Genomic DNA, 21,663 nt, shown 5'->3' with positions numbered 1-21,663 from the left:
CGAGAAGTAATCACTCTACTCAGCGGTGATAAAGCCTCAATTAGAGTACTATGTCCAGTTCTGGGCACCACACTTTGGGAAAGATGTGAACAAATTGGAGAAAATCCAGAGTGCAACAAAAATTATTCAAGATCTAGAAAACACGACCTATGAGGAAATATTGATTACAGCACACTATGGAATGTTAGTGTGTGGTAGCAGGGTCCACATAGCCAGTTAGTCCAAAGCAGGCTAGAGCACTGCAGATTTACACCCCAGTTTACTGCACAGTTACTCTTTGTGTTGACATACCCTTATAAAAAAGCCAGTCGGTGCCCTATCCAGAGAAACAGATCTATTTATATGTGGACAAATGCAGGAAAGAATTCATATCCACCAGTTCAAAATCAATAATATTTTTCGAACTTAATGCGGAGACTTGCTCACCCAGGGGTCAAAACAAGCATGGCTTTGGTCACCGTTTTATTATGGTAAAGATTTGCCAAGAGCCAAAAATTCATTGCATCAGTAATTTCCTGGCAATGGTCATCTATAGGTCTCTATCTCCAGTGGTTTGCTGGTGCCTTGTTTGGATTACTGGTGCCATGACCGGCTTCATTTCCTGGATAGGTTTATTAAAATGCACCTGCAGAAATGTCTTCTGAGGATACAGAACCATGAACCCAATACAATGCAAAATGATTTGTTATTCTCAGGTCATATCTGAATGTCCCTTTGTTGGCAGTTAAGTACAAACAACATACAGAAAGCTGACCCAATTTTCACTCCAGATCCTTGTATACTCACTATGAATGCAAGCCTCACAGGATAGTAAAGTTTGCGGACTATACAAAATTACTCAAGACAGTTAGGTCCAAAGCTGACTGCAACAAGTTACAAAGGGATCTCACAAGACTGTGTGACTGGGCAACAAAATGTCAGATGAAATTCAGTGTTGATAACTGCAAAGTAACGCACATTGGAAAACATAATCCCAACTATATATATATAAAATGATGAGTGGTAACAGATAATTTGGAACCCAAGAAGGAGATTTTGGAGTCACCGTGAATAGTTCTCTAAAAATCTGCTCAGTCTGCAGCGGCAGCCAAAATGCTAGCATTGTTAGGAACCATTAGGAAAGGGATAGACAATAAGACAGAAAATATTGCTTCTATATAAATCCATGGTACACCCACACCTTGAATACTACATGTAGTTCTGGTGGCCCCATCTCTGAGAAGATGTATTAGAATTGGAAAAAGTACACAGAAAGGCAAACTAATGTGTTGGGATATGGATCAGTTTGCGTAGAACGAGAGATTAAGAAGACTGGGATTGTTCATCTTAGAAAAAAACAGTTAAGAGGGGATATGATGGAGGCAACCTAGTGACAGAGGATGTGGGAAAAGCTAATGTACTCAATGCTTTTTTTGCGTCTGTCTTCACGAACAAGGTCAGCTCCCATACTACTGCACTGGGCAGCACAGCATGGGGAGGAGGTGACCAGCCCTCTGTGGAGAAAGAAGTGGTTAGGGACTATTTAGAAAAGCTGGACGAGCACAAGTCCATGGGGCCGGATGCGCTGCATCCGAGAGTGCTAAAGGAGTTGGCGGATGTGATTGCAGAGCTATTGGCCATTATCTTTGAAAACTCATGGTGATCAGGGGAGGTCCCGGACGACTGGAAAAAAGCTAATGTAGTGCCCATCTTTAAAAAAGGGAAAGAGGAGGATGCGGGGAACTACAGGCTAGTCAGCCTCACCTCAGTCCCTGGAAAAATCATGGAGCAGGTCCTCAAGGAATCAGTTCTGAAGCACTTAGAGGAGAGGAAAGTGATCAGGAACAATCAGCATGGACTCACCAAGGGCAAGTCATGCCTGACTAATCTAATTGCCTTCTATGACAAGATAACTGGCTCTGTGGATGAGGGGAAAGCAGTGGACGTGTTAGTCCTTGACTTTAGCAAAGCTTTTGACACTGTCTCCCACAGTATTCTTGCCAGCAAGTTAAAGAAGTATGGACTGGATGAATGGACTATAAGGTGGATAGAAAGCTGGCTAGATTGTCGGGCTCAACGGGTAGTCATCAATGGCTCCATGTCTAGTTGGCAGCCGGTATCAAGTGGAGTGCTCCAAGGGTCGGTCCTCGGGCCGGTTTTGTTCAGTATCTTCATTAATGATCTGGAGGATGGTGTGGATTGCAACCTCAGCAAGTTTGCAGATGACACTAAACTGGGAGGAGAGGTAGACACGCTGGAGGGTAGGGATAGGATACAGAGGGCCCTAGACAAATTAGAGGATTGGTCCAAAAGAAATCTGATGAGGTTCAACAAGGACAAGTGCAGAGTCCTGCACTTAGGACGGAAGAATCCCATGCATTGCTACAGACGAGGGACCAAATGGCTAGGCAGCAGTTCTGCAGAAAAGGACCTAGGGGTTACAGTGGACGAGAAGCTGGATATGAGTCAACAGTGTGCCCTTGTTGCCAAGAAGGCCAATGGCATTTTGGGATGTATAAGTAGGGGCATTAACAGCAGATCGAGGGAGGTGATCGTTCCCCTCTGTTCAACGTTGGTGAGGCCTCATGTGGAGTACTGTGTCCAGTTTTGGGCCCCACACTACAAGAAGGATACGGAAAAATTGGAAAACGTCCAGCGGAGGGCAACAAAAATGATTAGGGGTCTGGAGCACATGACTTATGAGGAGAGGTTGAGGGAACTGGGATTGTTTAGTCTGCGGAAGAGAAGAATGGGTGGGGATTTGATAGCTGCTTTGAACTACCTGAAAGGGGGTTCCAAAGAGGATGGATCTAGACTGTTTTCAGTGGTAGCAGATGACAGAACAAGGAGTAATGGTCTCAAGTTGCAATGGGGGAGGTTTAGATTGGATATTAGGAAAAACTTTTTCACTAAGAGGGTGGTGAAACACTGGAATGCGTTACCTAGGGAGGTGGTAGAATCTCCTTCCTTAGAGGTTTTTAAGGTCAGGCTTGACAAAGCCCTGGCTGGGATGATTTAGTTGGGGATTGGTCCTGCTTCGAGCAGGGGGTTGGACTAGATGACCTTCTGGGGTCCCTTCCAACCCTGATATTCTATGATAGAGTTCTATAAAATCATGAATGGTGTGGAGGAAGTGTTGTTTACCCCTTGTAATGACATTGGCACTCACCTCTCACAAGCACCCCCCTCTCTGGCTGATAGTGCCTGCAATCATTCATTTTTGAATGGGGTAGCACCCACCTCTCATGGGTGCTCCCTTGCTGGTCGAGTGTGAATCTGCTTTTTTTCAATTTTTACAACAGGGTAGGACCCACCTCTTGTGAGGCCCCCTCCCTCCCGATAGTTCTTTCAGTGGGTCTTCAGTGACTCAGACCTGTGGCTGAGTCAGACACACACTGTCCCCCCTTCCGGGGTATACAGTTTCTACTTCTCTCTCATGGCCTTGGGATGGGGCCATAGCACCAAGGCTTCCTTCATGGAGATACTACCTTCTTTAACAGCCCAACAGGGGCCCATCTTGGTACCCTCAGTTGGTGTCCTTTTGCCAGCGCTCACCTGGGCTCAGCCTTCAGTTAGACCAGCAGGGCCCATCACGGTACCCTCGCCTGATCTGGCTAGGTCCAGGGCTCAGCCTACCTGCACTGATCTGTCCATAATCCTACTGCTCTTCCAGTCAGCCAGGCATCTCATTCTTCCTCTTCAAGTTCCAGATAGTAACTGACTACATTTCCTCTTCTGGTCCCTTTATATATGGCCCTTCTAGCCCTGATTGGTTGCTCCGGCAGCCCCTCTGATTGCGTGCTCCCATGCAGCCCCTCTAGGTTGCCTGGAGGACTTTCTCCTCCTCTCTTTTCTGGGGTGGGGTGAGGCAGTGCTGCGAGGCCTCCAGACCTAGTCCACCCTGTCACACCCCTTCAGACTAGAACCAGGGGTCACCCAATGAAATTAATAGGCAGCACTTTTAAAACAATATAAGGAAGTACTTCTTCACACAGCGCACAGTCTATCAGTGGAACACATTGCCAAAGGATGTTGTGATAGCCAAAAGTATAACTGGTTCAAAAAAAGAATTGAATAAATTCATGGATGTTAGGCCCATCATTTATAGAAAAGAAGAAAAGGGAAAGTTCAAGTCCTCCTCCGGCTTTGCTAGATTGCCCAGGAACCCACATTGCACATGCAGAAAAGACAAGATCTCTTGAAGCAGGGACGCCTTCATCTGGACTTGGAAAACTCTCAGTTAACGTAGGCACTGGAAGAAAAGTGTAGTTCAGTATGGATTCTCTAATAGCGTCTGACACATTTTGGTATCCAGCACACAGGAGCCGGCAAACAGAGCTGTAAACGGGAGTTTTAGGGGGAGTTGGAGGAAGGAGTTTGGTGTTCTGGATTTCTTTTGGTTTGTGTTTTGGGTTATTTTCTTTTTTTTTGTTTTGTTTCTTTTTCCTTGACAGGAGGTTAGGTGGGAAGGAAATGACAGCTACAGAGGCACCAGTGATAGTGACCCAAGCAATGGAAGAGCCCATGAAGATGATCAGATATGGAAGCTGTGGGATATACATGATCCTAGAGTGGGTTCCTGAAAAGAGCTTCATTTGTATGACGTGGTGCCTGATAGAACTGATGGAAGAGAAGATCCGAGGCTTGGAGCTGCAGGTGGAAGCTATAGTTGAGTTTCAAAAGGGGTTGAAGCAGATGATGGATCAAAGGCAAGAGGAGGCTGAAGGGAAAATTCAAGACTTATGGATGCAAGCTGGACTGAAGAACTGATAGGGGAGACTGCTAGGTGAGGGAAATGGTCAGTGGAGGCATGCAACTACAAGAACCAGTCAGAGAAGAAGACTGGCTAATGAAGGAGAAATAGAGCCCAGGAACAGGTTTGCTGGGTTGGAAAATGAAGAAGGGGCACATCAGGCTGTAACTGAAGGAGAGAGGGCAAGGAAAAAGAGAAGAGCGGTTAGTCCTGTAAGAAGAGGGGAAGAGTCAATGGAGATAGCCAGAGTTCACAACCCCAGGAAGATGCAGGATGACTTGCAGAAGATTGCAAGGGAGAATAAAAGACAAGAGAACTTGCAGCCGAAAAGAACATGAAACACCATCACCAGGAAAAGGCAGGTGTATGTGATTGGGGACGCCCTACTAAGAACAATAGACAGGCCTGTCACCAGTGCAGAACAGAAGGGTTTGCTGTCTGTCAGATGCTCAGAAATGGGATGTGGACCTGAAGCTGAAGAGGATCCTAATGGGAGCAGGAAACAATCCATTGATTGTCCTTCATGTGGGAACAAATGGCACAACTAGATTCTCAGTGGAACATATCGGGAGACTATGCCAGCCTGGGAAAGATGCTTAAGGAAATGGAGGCTCAGGTAATCTTCAGTGGGATTCTGCCTGTCCCTAGAGGAGGAGAACAAAGGTGAGAAAAGATTATGATGATCAAAGATGGCTCAGTCAGTCGTGCTATAAGGAAGGCTTTGGGATGTTTGACCACTGGGAGGCGTTCATGGACAGAGGATAGTTCTCATGGGATGGACTCCACCTGAGTAGGGAGGGAAATAGACCTCTGGGATGGAGATTGGCACAGCTCGTTAAGAGCTTTAAACTAGGAACTCGGGAGATGGCTGGGAGATGTTCTTATAATCTCCACGCCTGATTTTAACATTGAGAGGGAAGAAAATCAAGAAAGGATACAGCAATAGAGATGGGAACAGCAATGGGTAGCAGAATGGACGTTAAGAGGAAGGATTGTGCTGATACCAGTCAGATAGGTGATACTGGCAGTAGAATGCCTGTAGCCCCTTGGGCAAGGAATGTGGATGAAGCCGAGCAGGAACAATTAAGATGTTTGCACACTAGTGCAAGGAGCCTGGGTAACAGAATGGAGGAACTAGAAGTACTAATGCAGAAAGTGAAACCAAATATTATAGGGATAACAGAAACATAGTGGAATAGTAGTCATGACTGGAGTACAGGTATTGAGGGGTATGTGCTGTTCAGGAAAGACACAAAAAAAGGCAAAGGTAGCAGAGCAGCATTGTATATTAATGATGAGGTGGACTATAAAGAAATTAGAAGTGATGGAATGGATAAGAAAGAGTCTGGGCCAAAATCACTTTGAGGAAGAAAGCTACTAGAGGTTCCCCTATAGTGGTTGGGGTGAGCTACAGAACACCAGGATCCGATTTGGATTTGGATAGAGACCTCTTTAATGTTTTTAATGAAATAAATTCTACTGGGAATTGTGTGTTTATGGGAGACTTTAACTTCCCAGATAGAGATTGGAGGACACATGCTAATAATAATAGTAAGGCCCAGATTTTCCTGGATCTGATAGCTGACAGATTTCTTCATCAAATAGTTGCTTTCCTTGATTTCAAAAGAGCTAATTTCAAAAAATTAAGGCAGTGATTTTCAACCTGTGGTCCACAGGCCGCTTGCAGCCCAGTCAGCACATGTGACATCCTCAGGGCCATCCAGGTAATATATATATTGTGTGGATACAGCCCACATAACACACAGAGAGCTTTATGTGTGGCCCACAATGGTAAATAGGTTGAGAACCACTGAATTAAGGGAATTAGTTAGGGAAGTGGAGTGGACTGAAGAACTCAAGGATCTGAATGTGGAGGAAACTTGGAATTACTTTAAGTCAGAGTTGCATAAGCTATCTGAACCCTGAATCCCCACCAAGGGAGGGGGTGGTGAATTCGTAGGGAAGGGTTGCAGACCAACCTGGATCAGCAAGCATCTCAAACAGGTGATTAAGTAAAAAGAACAGGAGTACTTGTAGCACCTTAGAGACTAACAAATTTATTAGAGCATAAGCTTTTGTGGGCTATAGCCCACTTCATCAGATGCACAGAATGGAACATATAGTAAGAAGATTATATATATATATATACACACACACACATACAGAGAAGGTGGAAGTTGCCATACAAACTGTAAGAGGCTAATTAGTTAAGATGAGCTATTATCAGCAAGAGAAAAAAACTTTTGTAGTGATAATCAAGATGGCCCATTTAGACAGTTGACAAGAAGGTGTAAGGATTAAGTGAAAGCAGAAAGCCTACAAGGAATGGAAGATGGGAAGGATCAGCAAGGAAGACTACCTCTTGAAGATCAGAAAGTGTAGGAATAAAGTGCAAACTGCCAAGAGCCAAACAGAGTTGGACTTCGCAAAGGGAATTAAAACCAATAATGAAAGGTTTTATAGCCATATAAATAAGAAAACAAGGAAAGAAGAAGTGGGATTGATAAGCATTGAGGATGGGGAGTGGAGATTAAAGATTATCTAGGCATGGCCTAACACCTAAATTAAATACTTTGCCTCATTTTTTAGTAAGGCTAATGAAAAGCTTAGGGGCAGTGGCAGCGTGGCTAATGGCAATGAGGATATGGAAGTAGAAATTACCACATCTGAGGTAGAAATCAAACTCAAACAGCTTAAGGGGACTAAATCAGGGGACCAGGAGAATCTCCATCCAGGAATATTTAAGGAACTGGCACATGAAATTGCAAGTCCAATAGCTAGGATTTTTAATGAATCTGTAAACTCAGGGATCATACCCTATGATTGGAGAATTGCTAATATAGTTCCTATTTTTAAGAAAGAGGAAAAAAAAGTATCCAGGAAACTACAGGCTTGTTAGTTTGTTCTCAAGTTTATGCAAGGTCTTGGAACAAATTTTGAAAGAAAAAGTAGTTAAGGACGTAGAGGTGAACGGTAATTGGAATAAAATGCAATAAGATTTTACAAAAGGTAGATCATGCCAGACCAACCTGATTTCCTTCTTTTGAGAAGATAAATGATTTTGTAGACAAAGGAAATGCAGTAGATTTCATCTACCTGGATTTCAGTAAGGCATTATTAGATATATTGGAGAAGATAGGGATTAATATGATGATTGAAAGTCAATAAGGAACTTGTTAAAGGGGAGAAAACAGCATACTGAAAGGTGAACTGTCAGGCTGGAGGGAGGTTACTAGTGGAGTTCCTCAGGAAGAGTCTTGGGACCAATCTTATTACTGACCTTGGCACAAAAAGTGAGAGAGCTAATAAAATTTGCAGATGACACAAACTTGGGAGGTATTGCCAATACAGAAGAGGACCGGAATATCATACAAGAAGATCTGGATGATCTTGTAAACTGGAGTAATAGAAATGGGATGAAATTTAACAGTTCAAAGTGCAAGGTCATGCATGTAGGGACTAACAACAAGAATTTTTTCTATAAGTTGCGGACTTCTCAATTGGAAGCGACAGGAGCAGAAAGACGTGGGTGTATTGGTTGATCTCAGGATGACTATGAGCTGTCAATGTGATGGAGCCATGCAAAAGGCTAATGCAATCCTAAGATGCATCAGCTGAGGTATTTCCAGTAGACACAGGGAAGTGTTAGTACCATTATACAAGGCACTGGTAAAATCTCATCTGGAATACTGTGTGCAGTTCTGGGCTCCAGTGTTCAAGAAAGATGAACTCAAATTGGAACAGGTGCAGAGAAGGATTACTAGGATGATCCAAGGAATGGAAAACCTACCTTATGAGAGGAGACTCAAAGAGCTTGGCTTGTTTAGCCTAACCAGAAGAAGGCTGAGGGGAGATATGATTGCTCTCTATAAATACATCAGAGGGATAAATACCACAGAGAGAGAGAGAGAGAGAGAGGAGGTAAGTTAAGCGCAAATGTGGACACAAGAACAAATGGATATAAATTAGCCATTCAAACTTTAGGCTTGAAGGTTTCTAACCATCAGAGGAGTGAAGTTCTGGAACAGCCTTCCAATGGGAGCAGAAAACCTAACTGGCTTCAAGACTGAGCTTGATAAATTTACGGAGGGGATGGTCTAATGGGACTGCCTACACTAGCACATGGTCCATTGGCAACTGCCAGTAGCAAAAATTCCCAGTAGCTGGAGACGGGACACTAGATGGAGGGCTCTGGGTTACTACAGAGAATTCTTTCCCAGGTATCTGCCTGGTGGGTCTTGCCCACACGTTCATGGTCTAACTGATCACTATATTTGGGGTTGGGAAGGATTTTTTCCTCGGGTCAGATTGGCAGAGACCCTGGGGATTTTTCCCCTTCCTCATGCACAGGTTTAAACTGGTGTTAATGGTGAATTCTCTGTAAATTGAAGTCTTTAAACTATGCTTTGAGGACCTCAGTAACTCAGGCAGAGGTTATGGGTCCACTACAGGAGTGGGAGGTTGAGATTCTGTGGCCTGCAATGTGCAGGAGGTCAGATTAGATGATCAAGATGGTTGCTTCTGACATTAAAGTCTATGAGTCTCTTTCATTCATTGATCTGATCAATTTATGTTTCCTGTGCAAGAGGAAACAGGAAGCCATGTGGGGCAGGGACTGCCCCTTAGTATGGTGTCCAGTGCAATGAGTCCCTGACCTCTGGATGCTATTGTGATACAGATATAGTCACAAAGGTCTGATGATCTCAGCTACATTAGAGGTTCACCAGAATGGTTGATTGGAGTTCTAAAATCAAACACCATAGAAACATATGTACCTTCCCTAATGGCGTCATGTAGGTAGACACATCAGTTTCTCCCTTTGAATATGCTCAATTGCCAACATTAATCAGATTACACAAGACTATGGCTGGCCTTTCTAGTTACTATTTGGAATTGGAAATATATCTCCTATATAGACAAGAATCACACAACTATTGTCATGAGGAAAAGGTTATTCTTATAGCTACAGGAAACCTTTATGTTCAAGGTAAGTTTCTCTTTCCACAATTCCTGGGAAATAGTTCTGTTATTTTGTGCTAATCCCTAGCACTCCTTTGGAAGATTGTGGCAGAAATGGGCATTCCTACCAGTCTAAAAATCTGTCTCAAGCATATTGAATACATATACTAATTTATATTCTTTTCATCTCATTCTATCCAAAAAGTCAAGGCCTTAGGTCTTCAAAGTTGCTGCAGGCAAGACGTTAAATCCTGCACCAGTTATCATGCTAGGATTTGGGAAACAATTCACAGAAGTCCCTATTGGACTAGGGTATTGGAGAAAAGTGTATGAGCCCCATCTATGGAAGATATACAAAATAAGTTTCCATTTCTCTGCAGTCATCCATTGATAGGAGAGTGATACTGGGTTGGTTTCCACACAATTCCTTGCTTTATATGGGAAGAACTTCCATTCCTGCCTATTATTCTACTATAAATATAATTAAAACTCTGCTTATCTTTCCCCCTACCTCTATGATTCACTTCTTGCTATTTCCCATTAGAAATGAATGAGGAGAGAAGCTGTGCAACAGAAAGAGATTTCTTTCATGATAATTTTCTTTTTATTAGCAGCTTCTTTCCTTGTTCAGCACATCCTGGTAATCTGGTAAATGATTTGAATACAAATGGAAATTTTCCTCTAAAGGGAGACTTAAATATATAACTGTGTTAAGGATAATTACCACATGATATCAAGTGATCTTAATGCTAATAGTCGGTTGCTGGAGTGTTTCTATAGCTCTGGAAGAATCCTGGTAGCCTGAGCTGATGGACAAGGGGCTTAGTCGTGCAGCCTCCAGCAATAATAATGGACTGCCTCAGAAATTTCAAAGCCAGGGTGGGGGCATTAATTTCTTAGTGTTGAATTGGAACAGAAGCTGCTAACAAGGAAAATTATCAGGTAAGACATTTCTCATTCCTTGGTAAATACCTTATTATTAAAGGAAAATGACATTTAACTTTAGAATATAAAATGTTGTAAATTTCCCCTTTGTTAAGGCAAATGTATATCAAAAGATAAATAATTCCTGGGAGCTGGAGGTCCTCCGACATATGTATGTCGCCCATTTCCTAACTTCATCCGCAGGAAAATGCTATAGGAATTTTAATATGTTGGAGAATAACAGATGGGAAAAGATTTTGCAAGAAAAAATGGATTTTTATTAAAATTTGGACAAATAAAATAATGAAGTGGTTTTGTTGAGCTCTAGTAATAAACCAACAACATTTCTATATCCTCTTCTGTTTTGTATTGCACCTTTTTGTTTATGGTATAACCACCTGTTTCTATGTCTCTTATGTTGCCATTTATAAATGCGTTCAGTAATTGGGTCTGATTCTACTACTAGATAGTTGCCTTTTGCATTGACTGCATTAGGAGTTGTACCTGTGTAACTGAGGTCAGAGTTGGACCTACTCTGTTCAATAGAGTCTGTACAATTTTTGGTTTCCTCTTCTATAAATGTCTCATTCTGCTTCTCTTTCAAACAGTTCCAACCACCAAAACTCATCCCAATTCAAAATCTCATTGCATTTGAGCAAAGTCGCCAGTGTACCAGTGCACCGCATGAGTTCAGTGGACAAGACCATTCTGGTCAGATTGAGTTGTTAAAAGCTAACACTGAACCATTTGACGCAAGACACACATGGAATAATACAAAAAGGCAAGGACAGATTTTCAAAATTGGTCTTCATTTGGAGAGGCTTACTAGTAACCTGAGCCTTCTCTGATTGATTACAATGAGAGTTTTTGTACCAGCTTCATTGAAAACAGGATTGAATGCTTAATAATTTGAGGAAATGGATAATGAGATTCAGAGCCTTTCACTTCTAAATCTCTGGTATGAATTGTTGTTGCCATGTATCATGTTCATTGCCTACTCTGTGAAAGGATTTCATAGTCACAGTTTAGTTCTTAGTGGTCAGCTGTCCATATCACAAAATAGTCACATTGCTAGTGCATGTATTCCTCAAGAGAGCATGCTGTCTGACCTCTGGAGGAGTTTAATTTAGGTCAGGGTTCTAGGCTCATTGACAGGATGGTGAAAATTTCCTTGTAAAGTCATTGATCCTGATTGTGAACCCAGTGGAGTGAATGGCAAAACTCCCACTGATCTGAATGAGTACATGATTGAGTTATTTACTTAGCTAATTCTGTGGTACTGGCTGTATATTTCATGACTTTTAAACTGATCTTTGTTATTGCACATTAATCTAGAATTATTTTCATTACATGGTCAGTACAAACTAAAGCAATTCCTATGTTAGCCCTTGAGCTGCATCTATCTTGCCCATGCAGTTCTTCTTCAGCATCAGTAGATTACTGTCATGACAGTTCAGAGTTCTGTGTTTCCCTTGAAAGAGTTAATGACATCAAAGCACCTAAAGTAGAGCACCCCCGCTTGTGATTCTGTTGCCTTCACTTGTGGTTAGAAACACAGAATCCTGAACTTAGTTCTTGATAGGTAAGTAAGAGTAACTGATTTGATTTTCAGATATCTTGCTTTAAAATGTTATAAATTATAATGTTTAAGGCAATTTGTGGTCTTTTACTAATCTGATAGTAAATATTTTTAAACGAAAGCTTTGCAGTTCTTTTAGGAAAACAAGTTACAGGTTAGGGAGAAAGTTTCGCTCATAGCAACACAGATTTATTTCTTGTTGCAACATTTCTGTGTAAGCCCCTCTGCCTTTTGTAATATTTTATTTTCATTGTATACAAAAGATAGCAGTAGTAATCATGTTGTAAAGGATACAAAATAACAGGTTTACAATAATTTAGTTAAATGAGGTCTTAGATAACCAGTATATTATTTTGATTTGAATATGTGAATAAATTTGTGTTACTATTAAATATTTTATGAACACCTTAAATAGCGTAGATACATAGGTTTTTAATTAGTTTAAATGGAACAGCAGTTAACTCTCTTTACTCAAACACCTAATATATTTCTTAAGAAGAAGGTTATTGTGTTCTTTCTTGCTTATTAGAAAGAATGATTGATGTTTCTATTATCAGAGTGAAGTTAAATTGTTATTTCTCACTGATATGTTGACAGGCAAAAGAGACGTGCTGAAAAACAGATAAAAGAGAAGGAGGACAAGAAAAAAGCAAGTGTGACATTCCGCCCAGATGACTCCATTATTGGTACTGATGATATAGAGAAAGTTTTTGAAACTGAGATACAGGTATAAGAAAATAATTATTTTCTTCCTTTTTTTATTGATTTTTAAAATAATGATACCAGAGAAGCAACAAGCAAACACAATATAAACAAAACCCTGCTAAATACCTCCTCCACTCTTTCTAGCACAGAGGTGGGCAAACTATGACCCGCGGGCCACATCCGGCCCGTGGGACCGTCCTGCCTGGCCCCTGAGCTCCTGGCCGGGGAGACTAGCCCCCAGCCCCTCCCCCGCTGTCCCCCCTCCGCCTCAGCCATGTCACTGTGTGAGCAGTGCAGCTTGCGCCCGCCCACCTCCCAGGCTTTCCAATAAGCCTGTCCTACGGCTCTGAGCGGCATGGTAAGGGGGGGGGGGTTGGATAAGGGGCAGGAGGTCCTGGGGGGCAGTCAGGGGACAGGGAGCGGTTGGATGGGGTTGGGGTCCTTGGGGGGCAGTTAGGGACAGGGTCCTGGGGGTGCACTCAGGGGACAGGGAGCAGTGAGGGTTGGATAGGGTGTGCGCTCCTGTGGGGAGCAGTTAGGGATGGGGGGTTCCGGGAGGGGGTGGTCAGGGGACAAGGAGCAGGGCGGATTGGATGGGTCAGGAGTTCTGAGGGGGGCAGTCAGGGGGCGGGAAGCGGGAGGGGGTAGATAGGGGGTGGGAGCCAGGCTGTTTGGGGAGGCACAGCCTTCCCTACCCAGCCCTCCATACTGTTTCGCAACCCCAGTGTGGCCCTCGGGCCAAAAAGTATGCCCACCCCTGTTCTAGCACCTCTGCAGTGATCTCATGTACCTTTTTTACTTGCACACTTGCATTTTCCTTTAAGCCGGAGATAAAGCCCTCTTTTACCAAAAGAAATTCTTCAGGGTATTTTCATTACTCCTGTCAGGTGCTCACATGAAATAATTTCTGCAATGTTGACATACCAGTCCTATAAAATTGGGACATGAGCTATTCCTCTTTCTGAGGATGGGTTTTTTTTTGCACAATCAAGGGGAGTTGCAATCCATAAAAAAATTCTTTGTTGGCTTGTACTGATGAAAATCCCCATAGTGATTATAATTCTTATTTAACTGGTTATTTATTCCATAGCATTCCTATGACATTTATAATCATTTGTCCAGAAATTCACTAATGTTTTCTAGGTCATTTTTATTTAAAACTGTACAAACTGTAGATCTTGCTTAAGTGTGGTGGTACCATTTGCTATTTTATTATGCGTATTTTTAAGGCACCCAGCACTGTACTGCTGTGTGTGTTTCCTTTATATAATTTAGAAATAGAGCAGTTCCTCACAAAGAATGGGGGATAGCAAGGCTCTTCTCCACAATTTATTTAAAAAGCAGTCTAGTTCATGTTGCTTAGAGTAGGGGGTCTCAAACTTTTTCTCTTGGAGGCCCCCATTAACAGGCTATAAAAACTCCAGTGCCCAGCAGGGGTGCGGCCCTCAGGGCAGGGGCCTTGAGCACAGGCGTAGTTTGACTTCTGTTTTGCGGGGGCAGGGTCGAGCAGGGCTCGAGCCACCTCCACATGGTGGGGTCCAGGGATGGAGAGCCACCTCCACCCCCAACTCACCTCAGCAGGCCACCCAGCCTGTCTGGGTTTGGGTGGGGAGAGGTGCAACCAAAAATTATAACTTAAAAAGTTTGAAAACAGCTTAGGTGGAGGGAGGGGGTAACTCAAGGTACGGAGAAGGGGTAGCTGGGGCTGTGTGCACACGGGGTGGCTGTGGGTGCAGAGAGAGGGGTGGCTAGGGGCTGCGTGGGGGCAGGGGGGTAGCTAGGGCTGTGTGCAGGCGGGGGGGTGGGGTAGCTCAGGATGCCGGGAGAGGGTAGCTGTGTCTGTGTGTGGGTAGGGAGGTAGCTCAGGGTGCAGGGAGGGGGTAGCTCAGGGTGCAGGGAGAGGGGTATTAGGGGCTGTGTGCTAGGAGGGCTCCCCTGTAGTCCCTGTTCCCAGAGGGATCTGCCAGCCACAGAGCTGGGTCTCCCCATACAGGCGGCTCTTACCAGCTGCCTCTGCATAAGCAAAAAGGGCTGGGAGCTGAGGAGCAGCTTCAACCTGGGGCACCAGCAGGAGAGGAGGAAACGTTGCGGCTGCCTGCTCCATGGCACCAGCCAGATCAGCAGCTGCCCCGCATGGCCTGGTGTGATGGCAAAAACAGCAGCCGGCACATTTTCCCACCAATAGCAGTTACCTTCTGAGCCAGCTCAGTTTGGGTGAGCATGCTCAGTACAACCTAGATAGGAAATTCTTCTGTCAGGGAGCTGTTTGTGCTACTACACAGGCTCTGGCTTCTGATCTCTGACCTGGCCAGGGGGTGGGGAAAGGAAATTAGGTGGGAGGTGTGGAGCTGTCCCCGGGACTGCTGTGCTCTTGTGCTGCAGTTTTGGCGGGGAGGAGTGCCCTCCATGTCCCCAACTCAGCCCATGGGCTTCTGCCCCACAGGGAGCACCAGGGCTCAGGGATTCAGCCCCGCACCTTCTGGCTTCAGCCCCGCAGGGGGTCACTGGGGATTGGGGGTTCAGCCCTGCGCTTCCCAGGAGTCCCGGTTTCAGCCCTGTGGGGCTCACTGGTGGGGATTGGGGCTTCAGCCTCCTGCGGGACACTGGTGGGGATCAGGGCTTCAGCCCTGTGGGGGGGCCAAAGACCCCCAGTTGAGAACCACTGGCTTAGAGCACTCCATAGCACAAGTAGGGGAAAGCCAGAGCAAAGAGAATTCTTGTATAGCACTCTGTGGGTGGTCTGGCCTAGCAGTCACAACTGGGCTGGTGTCTACATGTCAGGGACAGTAGTCTGTAAGCCCGGTTCAATAAGCAAGAGTCGGCTGAAGTCGGGCCAGAGTCAGAGACCACAGGTAGTACCTGGCTAGAATAAGGAGGCAGGAATCAGGGTCAAAGTCAGGCCAGAGCTGGAGACCAGAGATCAGTGATAGTACCAGGCTAGAATCAAGAGACAGGAGTCAGGATCAGAGTCAGGCTGGAGTTGGAGACTGGAGATCAGAAGTAGCACCCAGCTGGAGTCAGGAAGCAAGAGTCAGGGTTAGAGTCAGGCTGGGATGAGAGATCAGGAGATGAGGTGAGGTCCAGAGTCGCAGCAGGCCCAAAGCCTATGTGGTTGCCCAGACAATTTTTTGGGGCACCCTCCACAGTTTATTAGGATGGTTGGCCCATCAGAGGGCTTCAGTGTACTGTTATGATGGGTCCTTTGGATGGTACTTCCTGTGGCACCTATTCTCCACAGTGCTTCCTGGGTGTGCTCTGCATGTCCTCCTGGTTATCCTCTGGGAACATTGACTGTCCCAGGCTCAGCAGACCTGGGTTCTAGTCCCTGCATCCTTACCGTGGGGTGGGAAGACTTTGGCTCGGGTGAATATTAGTAAATAGCAAATTCTTCAGGAATGCTCTGCTCTTGGACCCTACAAGTCCTGCCCTGGGGCCCAGTTGCTTCAGTGTCCGTACCCAAATGCAACTGCCACTCAGGGTGCAGACAGAGAGAGAGGTGGTGTATAGCTCACATGTAAGGCTTAATAGATAAAAGACCAGGAGCATAAATTGTACCTAGATTTGAATTAGTAATCCGTGTAGATTTTGGAGCACTAATAAGATGTTGTCTCATTATCTGTTTTGCCTAGAAGCTAAACCACCTGGTATTACTGTTGTTTTAACTGATCACTACATTCATTAATTTAACCATTGTGACAGGATCGTTACGGTTAAAAGAAATTAGGAAGATGGATTAGGACCAGATTCTGCAAACTTTACTTTCACTGAGTGGCACTTATGCAAATTGTCGTATTGAAATCAATGGGAGTATTTGTGTGAATAAGTGCTATTTAGAGTGAATGAGGGTTGTAGAAAATGGCCCTTGGAGGGTAGTGCTTTGCTTCCATAGACCAAGGTCCAAGTATAATAATAATAAGTGATCAGGCATTGTGCAGACATTTAACAAAAAAGATAGTCCCTGTTTGCAAACTTAAGTATAAGATAAGAGACAATAGATGAGTAGAAACAGACAGAAGGGGCAGTACAAGGAAACAATTAAGCAGTACTGATCAGCATGGTAGGTAGTGGTCTCAGCATACCAGCAGCCTAACCTTGTCAAGTTTGGTCTCTGGATTTTTAATCCTCAGGCCAAGCAGAGGCTGGAAATGCCATTGATGTAAGAATCTGCCTCCATGTAGGAAGGTCAGTCTATGTACCACTTTGACAGAACCCTCAATATTTGGTTGTAAGGATACATTGCAGCTTTGGAGAACTGTTGCATGTATGTGAAGAATGTGTAGCGATTGTGTAGCCCTGTCCTTTTGTTTTCAAATGCCTCCTAATGGCATTTAAAATTGATGACTGGCTGGTAGACCTATATGTATATAAAGATCTGTAAAGAACTATTAAACTCAGATTAGTTCAAATGAAAAAATAATTGCCCAAAGTGACCTCTGTTGTTATGAGGAGCAGCCTAAATATTTCTTCCAAAAATCCCTAAAAGTTTTAAAATATAAATTTAGTTGAGGGAGTTGCATGGCTGCCCACTGCCACTTTAGTACAGGAATAATACCAGAATTAAAGAAGAAGAGTGGGGAAAGTATGTTTTCTAATGAGTTTTTTACAATTATTGTTCAAAGGAAGCATAACTTTATTTAAAAGTTGACAGCATCAGGAAATCCTGTAACACTGGTTTGATCACATTTTTCTCATATTAGGATCAGCAAGCAGAATCCAGCCATTATCTTGGAGATGATTTTGTCATTTCACCTGGTATGTACAGTCGTGTTTTAAAAAAAAATCATGTCTAACGTCATGAACTCTATCTTTTTTTTCAAAATGGTTGTCAGATGTCACAGAAAGAACTAACTGGTTAAATTCTGAGTTCCTAGGTTGATATGTTTAACTGTTTGCCGTGCTGAGACATGACAACATCAAGATGCAACATCTCAAATCGTGCAGTGTAGAGTAGCGAACACCATCATGGCTTGCAAGATCTCCCCAATAAAATCATGACTATCTCTATTAATGCATGATGAGTTGAAACATAAGTCTAGTCCTCTTTCATGGCACTGGAGTTTTGAAGGGTACTCCCAAAACAACCAAACAAACAACGCCTCACAGATTTAGGGTCTGTGGACTGGATTCTGTTACACATAAATGTGCACTCAGAATAGCTCCACTGAAATGAATGGAGTTACTCCAGGTTTACATGAGAGTAAATGAGATCACTGTATTGTTTATAATTGTATAAATTGTCCCTGTATTGTTTCTGTCCTAGAATACTGCAAAAGAGAGAGAAAAAGAAAAGAATGGAAAATTAGGTGTTCATTGCAGTGATTACACTACCTGTACTTGTTGGGAAAAACCAGTTAGAAAATATATTTTTCAAGGTTTATAACAAATTTCTGTAGTTTAAATAAAATAGATATTACTCCACTTTTATTTAAATGAAAATTTTGATTACATGGAATATAAGGTGCCTCTGGGAGCAAATTGCCCAGGTTATTCTGAAAATGATCTCTTCTCTAACCTGTCAAAAGTGCACGTGGGGGGAAAATGTGGCTGATATCCTTCCTTCCAACTAACTAATTCAATATCAGACTTAGTATTGCTAGGAGCAAAAAGAGAGGAAAATCTATTCCCTGACCTTGGGTATTAGAGAAATAGGTGATTGCCTTGTCAAAATACAAGCCAAAAATAAGAAAAATAGAACATACATATATATATACACACACACATTTTTTCTTTAAAACATAATGAGACAAGTACAAAATTTTATTATATAAAGAGATATCTCATTTAAAATTTACTAGGCCAAATTCAGGCTTGGTTTAAGTAGGTACAACCACATAGATTTCAGTGGAGTTGGATCCTTTTACATTAGGTCTTAAATTGGGCACATATTTCCACCAATATTTTTATAAAGCGCGCTTACTGAAATAATAGTTGACTTTTTTCTAATTTAAAAACTGTAGAACAGATAAATACAATTACAGCAGTTATTTAGTTTGTTTCATTCTGAAATGGCTAGTTTATGGTATATTTTTCTTTAAAAATAATTCTTGTTCTAATAGAGGACAATGATTATGTGTTTCCCCATTTTAGACACAGTGGGAGAGGCTGTTACTACTTCAGCAGGTCTACACTGCATGGCTTCCACAAGGAAAAAACCCGCAGAAACTAAAGATGCAAGCACAAATACAGATACGGGTAAAATGCCACCTATAATCTGTTTGCGCTATTTGTTTTACACTCTTGCAATCAGTTGTTTTCCAGATCTGCTTTTGTGTATTGCAGTATCTGCTCATTTTTATAATCAAAAAAGCTTTAAAATATTGACTACCTTGTTATATTTTTTGGTATTTTAATCTTTTCTTATTTTAAATAAATAATAAAACAATAGAAATTCCTGTTCCTACAGATAGTCAAATAAAAATGCAAAATCTCTTCTTGACATAAAGCGATTGTCAGTTTTTTCCTGAGGACCAGATCCCAAAGTCTTTTCTCTGGAAATACTCCTGTTGATTTCATTTGGCATTTTGTCCACATTATGGCTTAGATTTAGCAGTTTAGAACTAAGATTTAGATCTTAGGCATTAGAATCTGGTTACTTCCTTTTTCTTATATAGTTTCTGTTAATGGATAGTAAGCAAATGTTTTCTGTATGGGTTTCTGCTCTCCCAACTGTAACATTTTTCCTGTTCTAGTAATCCATTTTGATTTTATTTTTTCATACCATTCAAGTTCTCAAGTCATATCTGGATATAGAAACTGGCTCTGAAGACATAGCTTCTGAACTTAGTAAAAGCCAACCTATCGCCTCTGTTCCTTCAACAGGTGTGCCTTCTGCCTTTCTTTGTCATTCTGTGGATTGCATGGGTTTTCTGTATACACTTTTGCATTATATGATGTTTTCAGTACCTAGTGGAGAATATCATGAAGAAGACATTAATTTTAGTTCAATTGTTCTTAAAATCTAACTAAATAACAGTGATTCGTGATATGAAAATGTTGATTGTGACTGCATTTCATGACTCTATAGTCTACATTTTTGTTCTCCTGCATTAGCAGATACTTTTGTGGTTTTATGCATATCTGTCATTTCCCAGTCGCTCCATATCTGAGCAGGCTGCCTTACTCAGTTTTTCCACTTACAGGGGAAAAATTGTTCCTGCCAGATCTGGCCTTGATTTTTCAAGCAAGATTTTTCTGCAGAATAGAATCTGATTTGTTCTTTATGATAAAAATACTTCTCTTTTGTGCAAATTGGCGCTGCAGAAGAATTTTTTTTTGTTTGGTTTTTGCCAAATATAAGACCTTGAAAATGAGGATTGTAATGGAAATATCCTTTTAGCCACAAAGCTGTGCTACATCTTCCATTAGAATTTACAGACAACAAAAGGATTATTGCTATAATTTTATTAATCTAGCCTAGACCCATAGAAATTAGAGGTGGAAAAGATCCATTAAATCACCTAGGTACTTCCCCCTTCCAGCGCATGATTGTTCCCCACAAGTGCTTAATTTTGACAGTGCCACTTTTCTCACGAAACCATTCCACCATCTAATAATTTAATGCATTACGAAGATGTGTGCTACAGTTTTTGCTAACAATGTGTTCTTATGAGTTTTAGAGCAAGTATCAGGTTTGGGCTTTTTAACTATTTAATTGAAGAACTGTTTCTGGAAACTAATAGAAGTTCACAGTTTCTTTGATATTACTGATTTTTAAATTTTTGTTGATTATCACCAAAATGAAAAATAATGTTGTAATAATCCGTTTTATTGTGAATAATTATTAAACAACAATATAGCATAGCATGTCACTTTATTCTGGTCAAAGGATAACAGAAGCTTTCCTTGATTCTGAGTTAGTGGAATCTGTTTCCAAATTGTTTTTCTAATATGCCAGGGATATTTACTGTATGTTGTATTCCTAACCATTATTTCCTTTCTCATAGAACATCTGGCTTCAAGAGTTCCTCAGATGTTGCCACCAGACATGTACTTAAACTTCAGGTTCCACACAGAAGTAGGGGAGAGACTTTTACCATCCTCTGGGTCTGATACTGCACCTGATTTGGTTAGTACTCAGAAATATTTTCTGATAATACAGTTATAACATGCTGTATGTAACCAGTTGTGTTAGTTTGGGTTTGTCTCATCAGCATGAGTTGATTGCATGAAACTTTATAGAAAAATGACTGTTATCTAGTCTTTGAAATAAACAATTATCTATTTCAACTCAAAAACCAAAGACAATGGATTAGAAAAGAGGACAGTTAGCCATAGTACTACCCAAAATACATATTGTATAATTCCTTTAAATTTTTTCTGCTGTGGTTCAGATTGGACACACATATATCAATGTGATTGACATTGAAGACAGTGATCTCTTGAAGGATTTGCCTACTGTAGCTGAGTGTGCAGAAGAGATGGTTACCACACAACAGGAGAACTTTGAAGTTCCATCTTCTGCAAAGCTGCATCACATGGCAGCTTCTGTTACCAATGCAATTCCACCTAATGAATTTCAGAGAAAAGGTAACAATCACTTATTTACTCTTCTATTTTTATTTTTTTAGTTGAAAATAATTGCTCACAAAAATCCTTCATTATAGCACTTATAACATTATAGCGTTGTTGCACTTCCACACAAGAGACTTTCTGTCCGTCCCCCACCTTAGAGGCCATCCCTCCTAAGAAATTCTGCAGAATTCCCCTGTGCTTTCTCTTCCTCTTCGAGGTCATGTCTCTTCCTCAGAGATTCTATGATTCTTCA

At 42.1% G+C, this 21,663-nt stretch overlaps 1 protein-coding gene across 1 annotated transcript in view; it reads left to right on the top strand.

Annotated features, from left to right (window-relative positions):
• Nucleotides 1-21,663, top strand: part of CPLANE1 (ciliogenesis and planar polarity effector complex subunit 1) — a 183,830-nt gene that overhangs the window by 119,030 nt on the left and 43,137 nt on the right. The window contains exons 35-41 of the mRNA XM_074952488.1: nucleotides 11,224-11,396; nucleotides 12,792-12,921; nucleotides 17,597-17,651; nucleotides 18,987-19,091; nucleotides 19,626-19,718; nucleotides 20,843-20,964; nucleotides 21,230-21,425. Coding sequence (XP_074808589.1) covers nucleotides 11,224-11,396; nucleotides 12,792-12,921; nucleotides 17,597-17,651; nucleotides 18,987-19,091; nucleotides 19,626-19,718; nucleotides 20,843-20,964; nucleotides 21,230-21,425 — 874 coding nt within the window. The remainder of the gene's footprint in view (nucleotides 1-11,223; nucleotides 11,397-12,791; nucleotides 12,922-17,596; nucleotides 17,652-18,986; nucleotides 19,092-19,625; nucleotides 19,719-20,842; nucleotides 20,965-21,229; nucleotides 21,426-21,663) is intronic.

Source organism: Natator depressus, chromosome 5 (genome assembly GCF_965152275.1).
Source record: "Natator depressus isolate rNatDep1 chromosome 5, rNatDep2.hap1, whole genome shotgun sequence".
Lineage (NCBI taxonomy): Eukaryota > Metazoa > Chordata > Testudines > Cheloniidae > Natator > Natator depressus.
The sequence above is the reverse complement of the archived record's forward strand: the minus strand, read 5'-3'. Positions and strand labels throughout refer to the sequence as shown.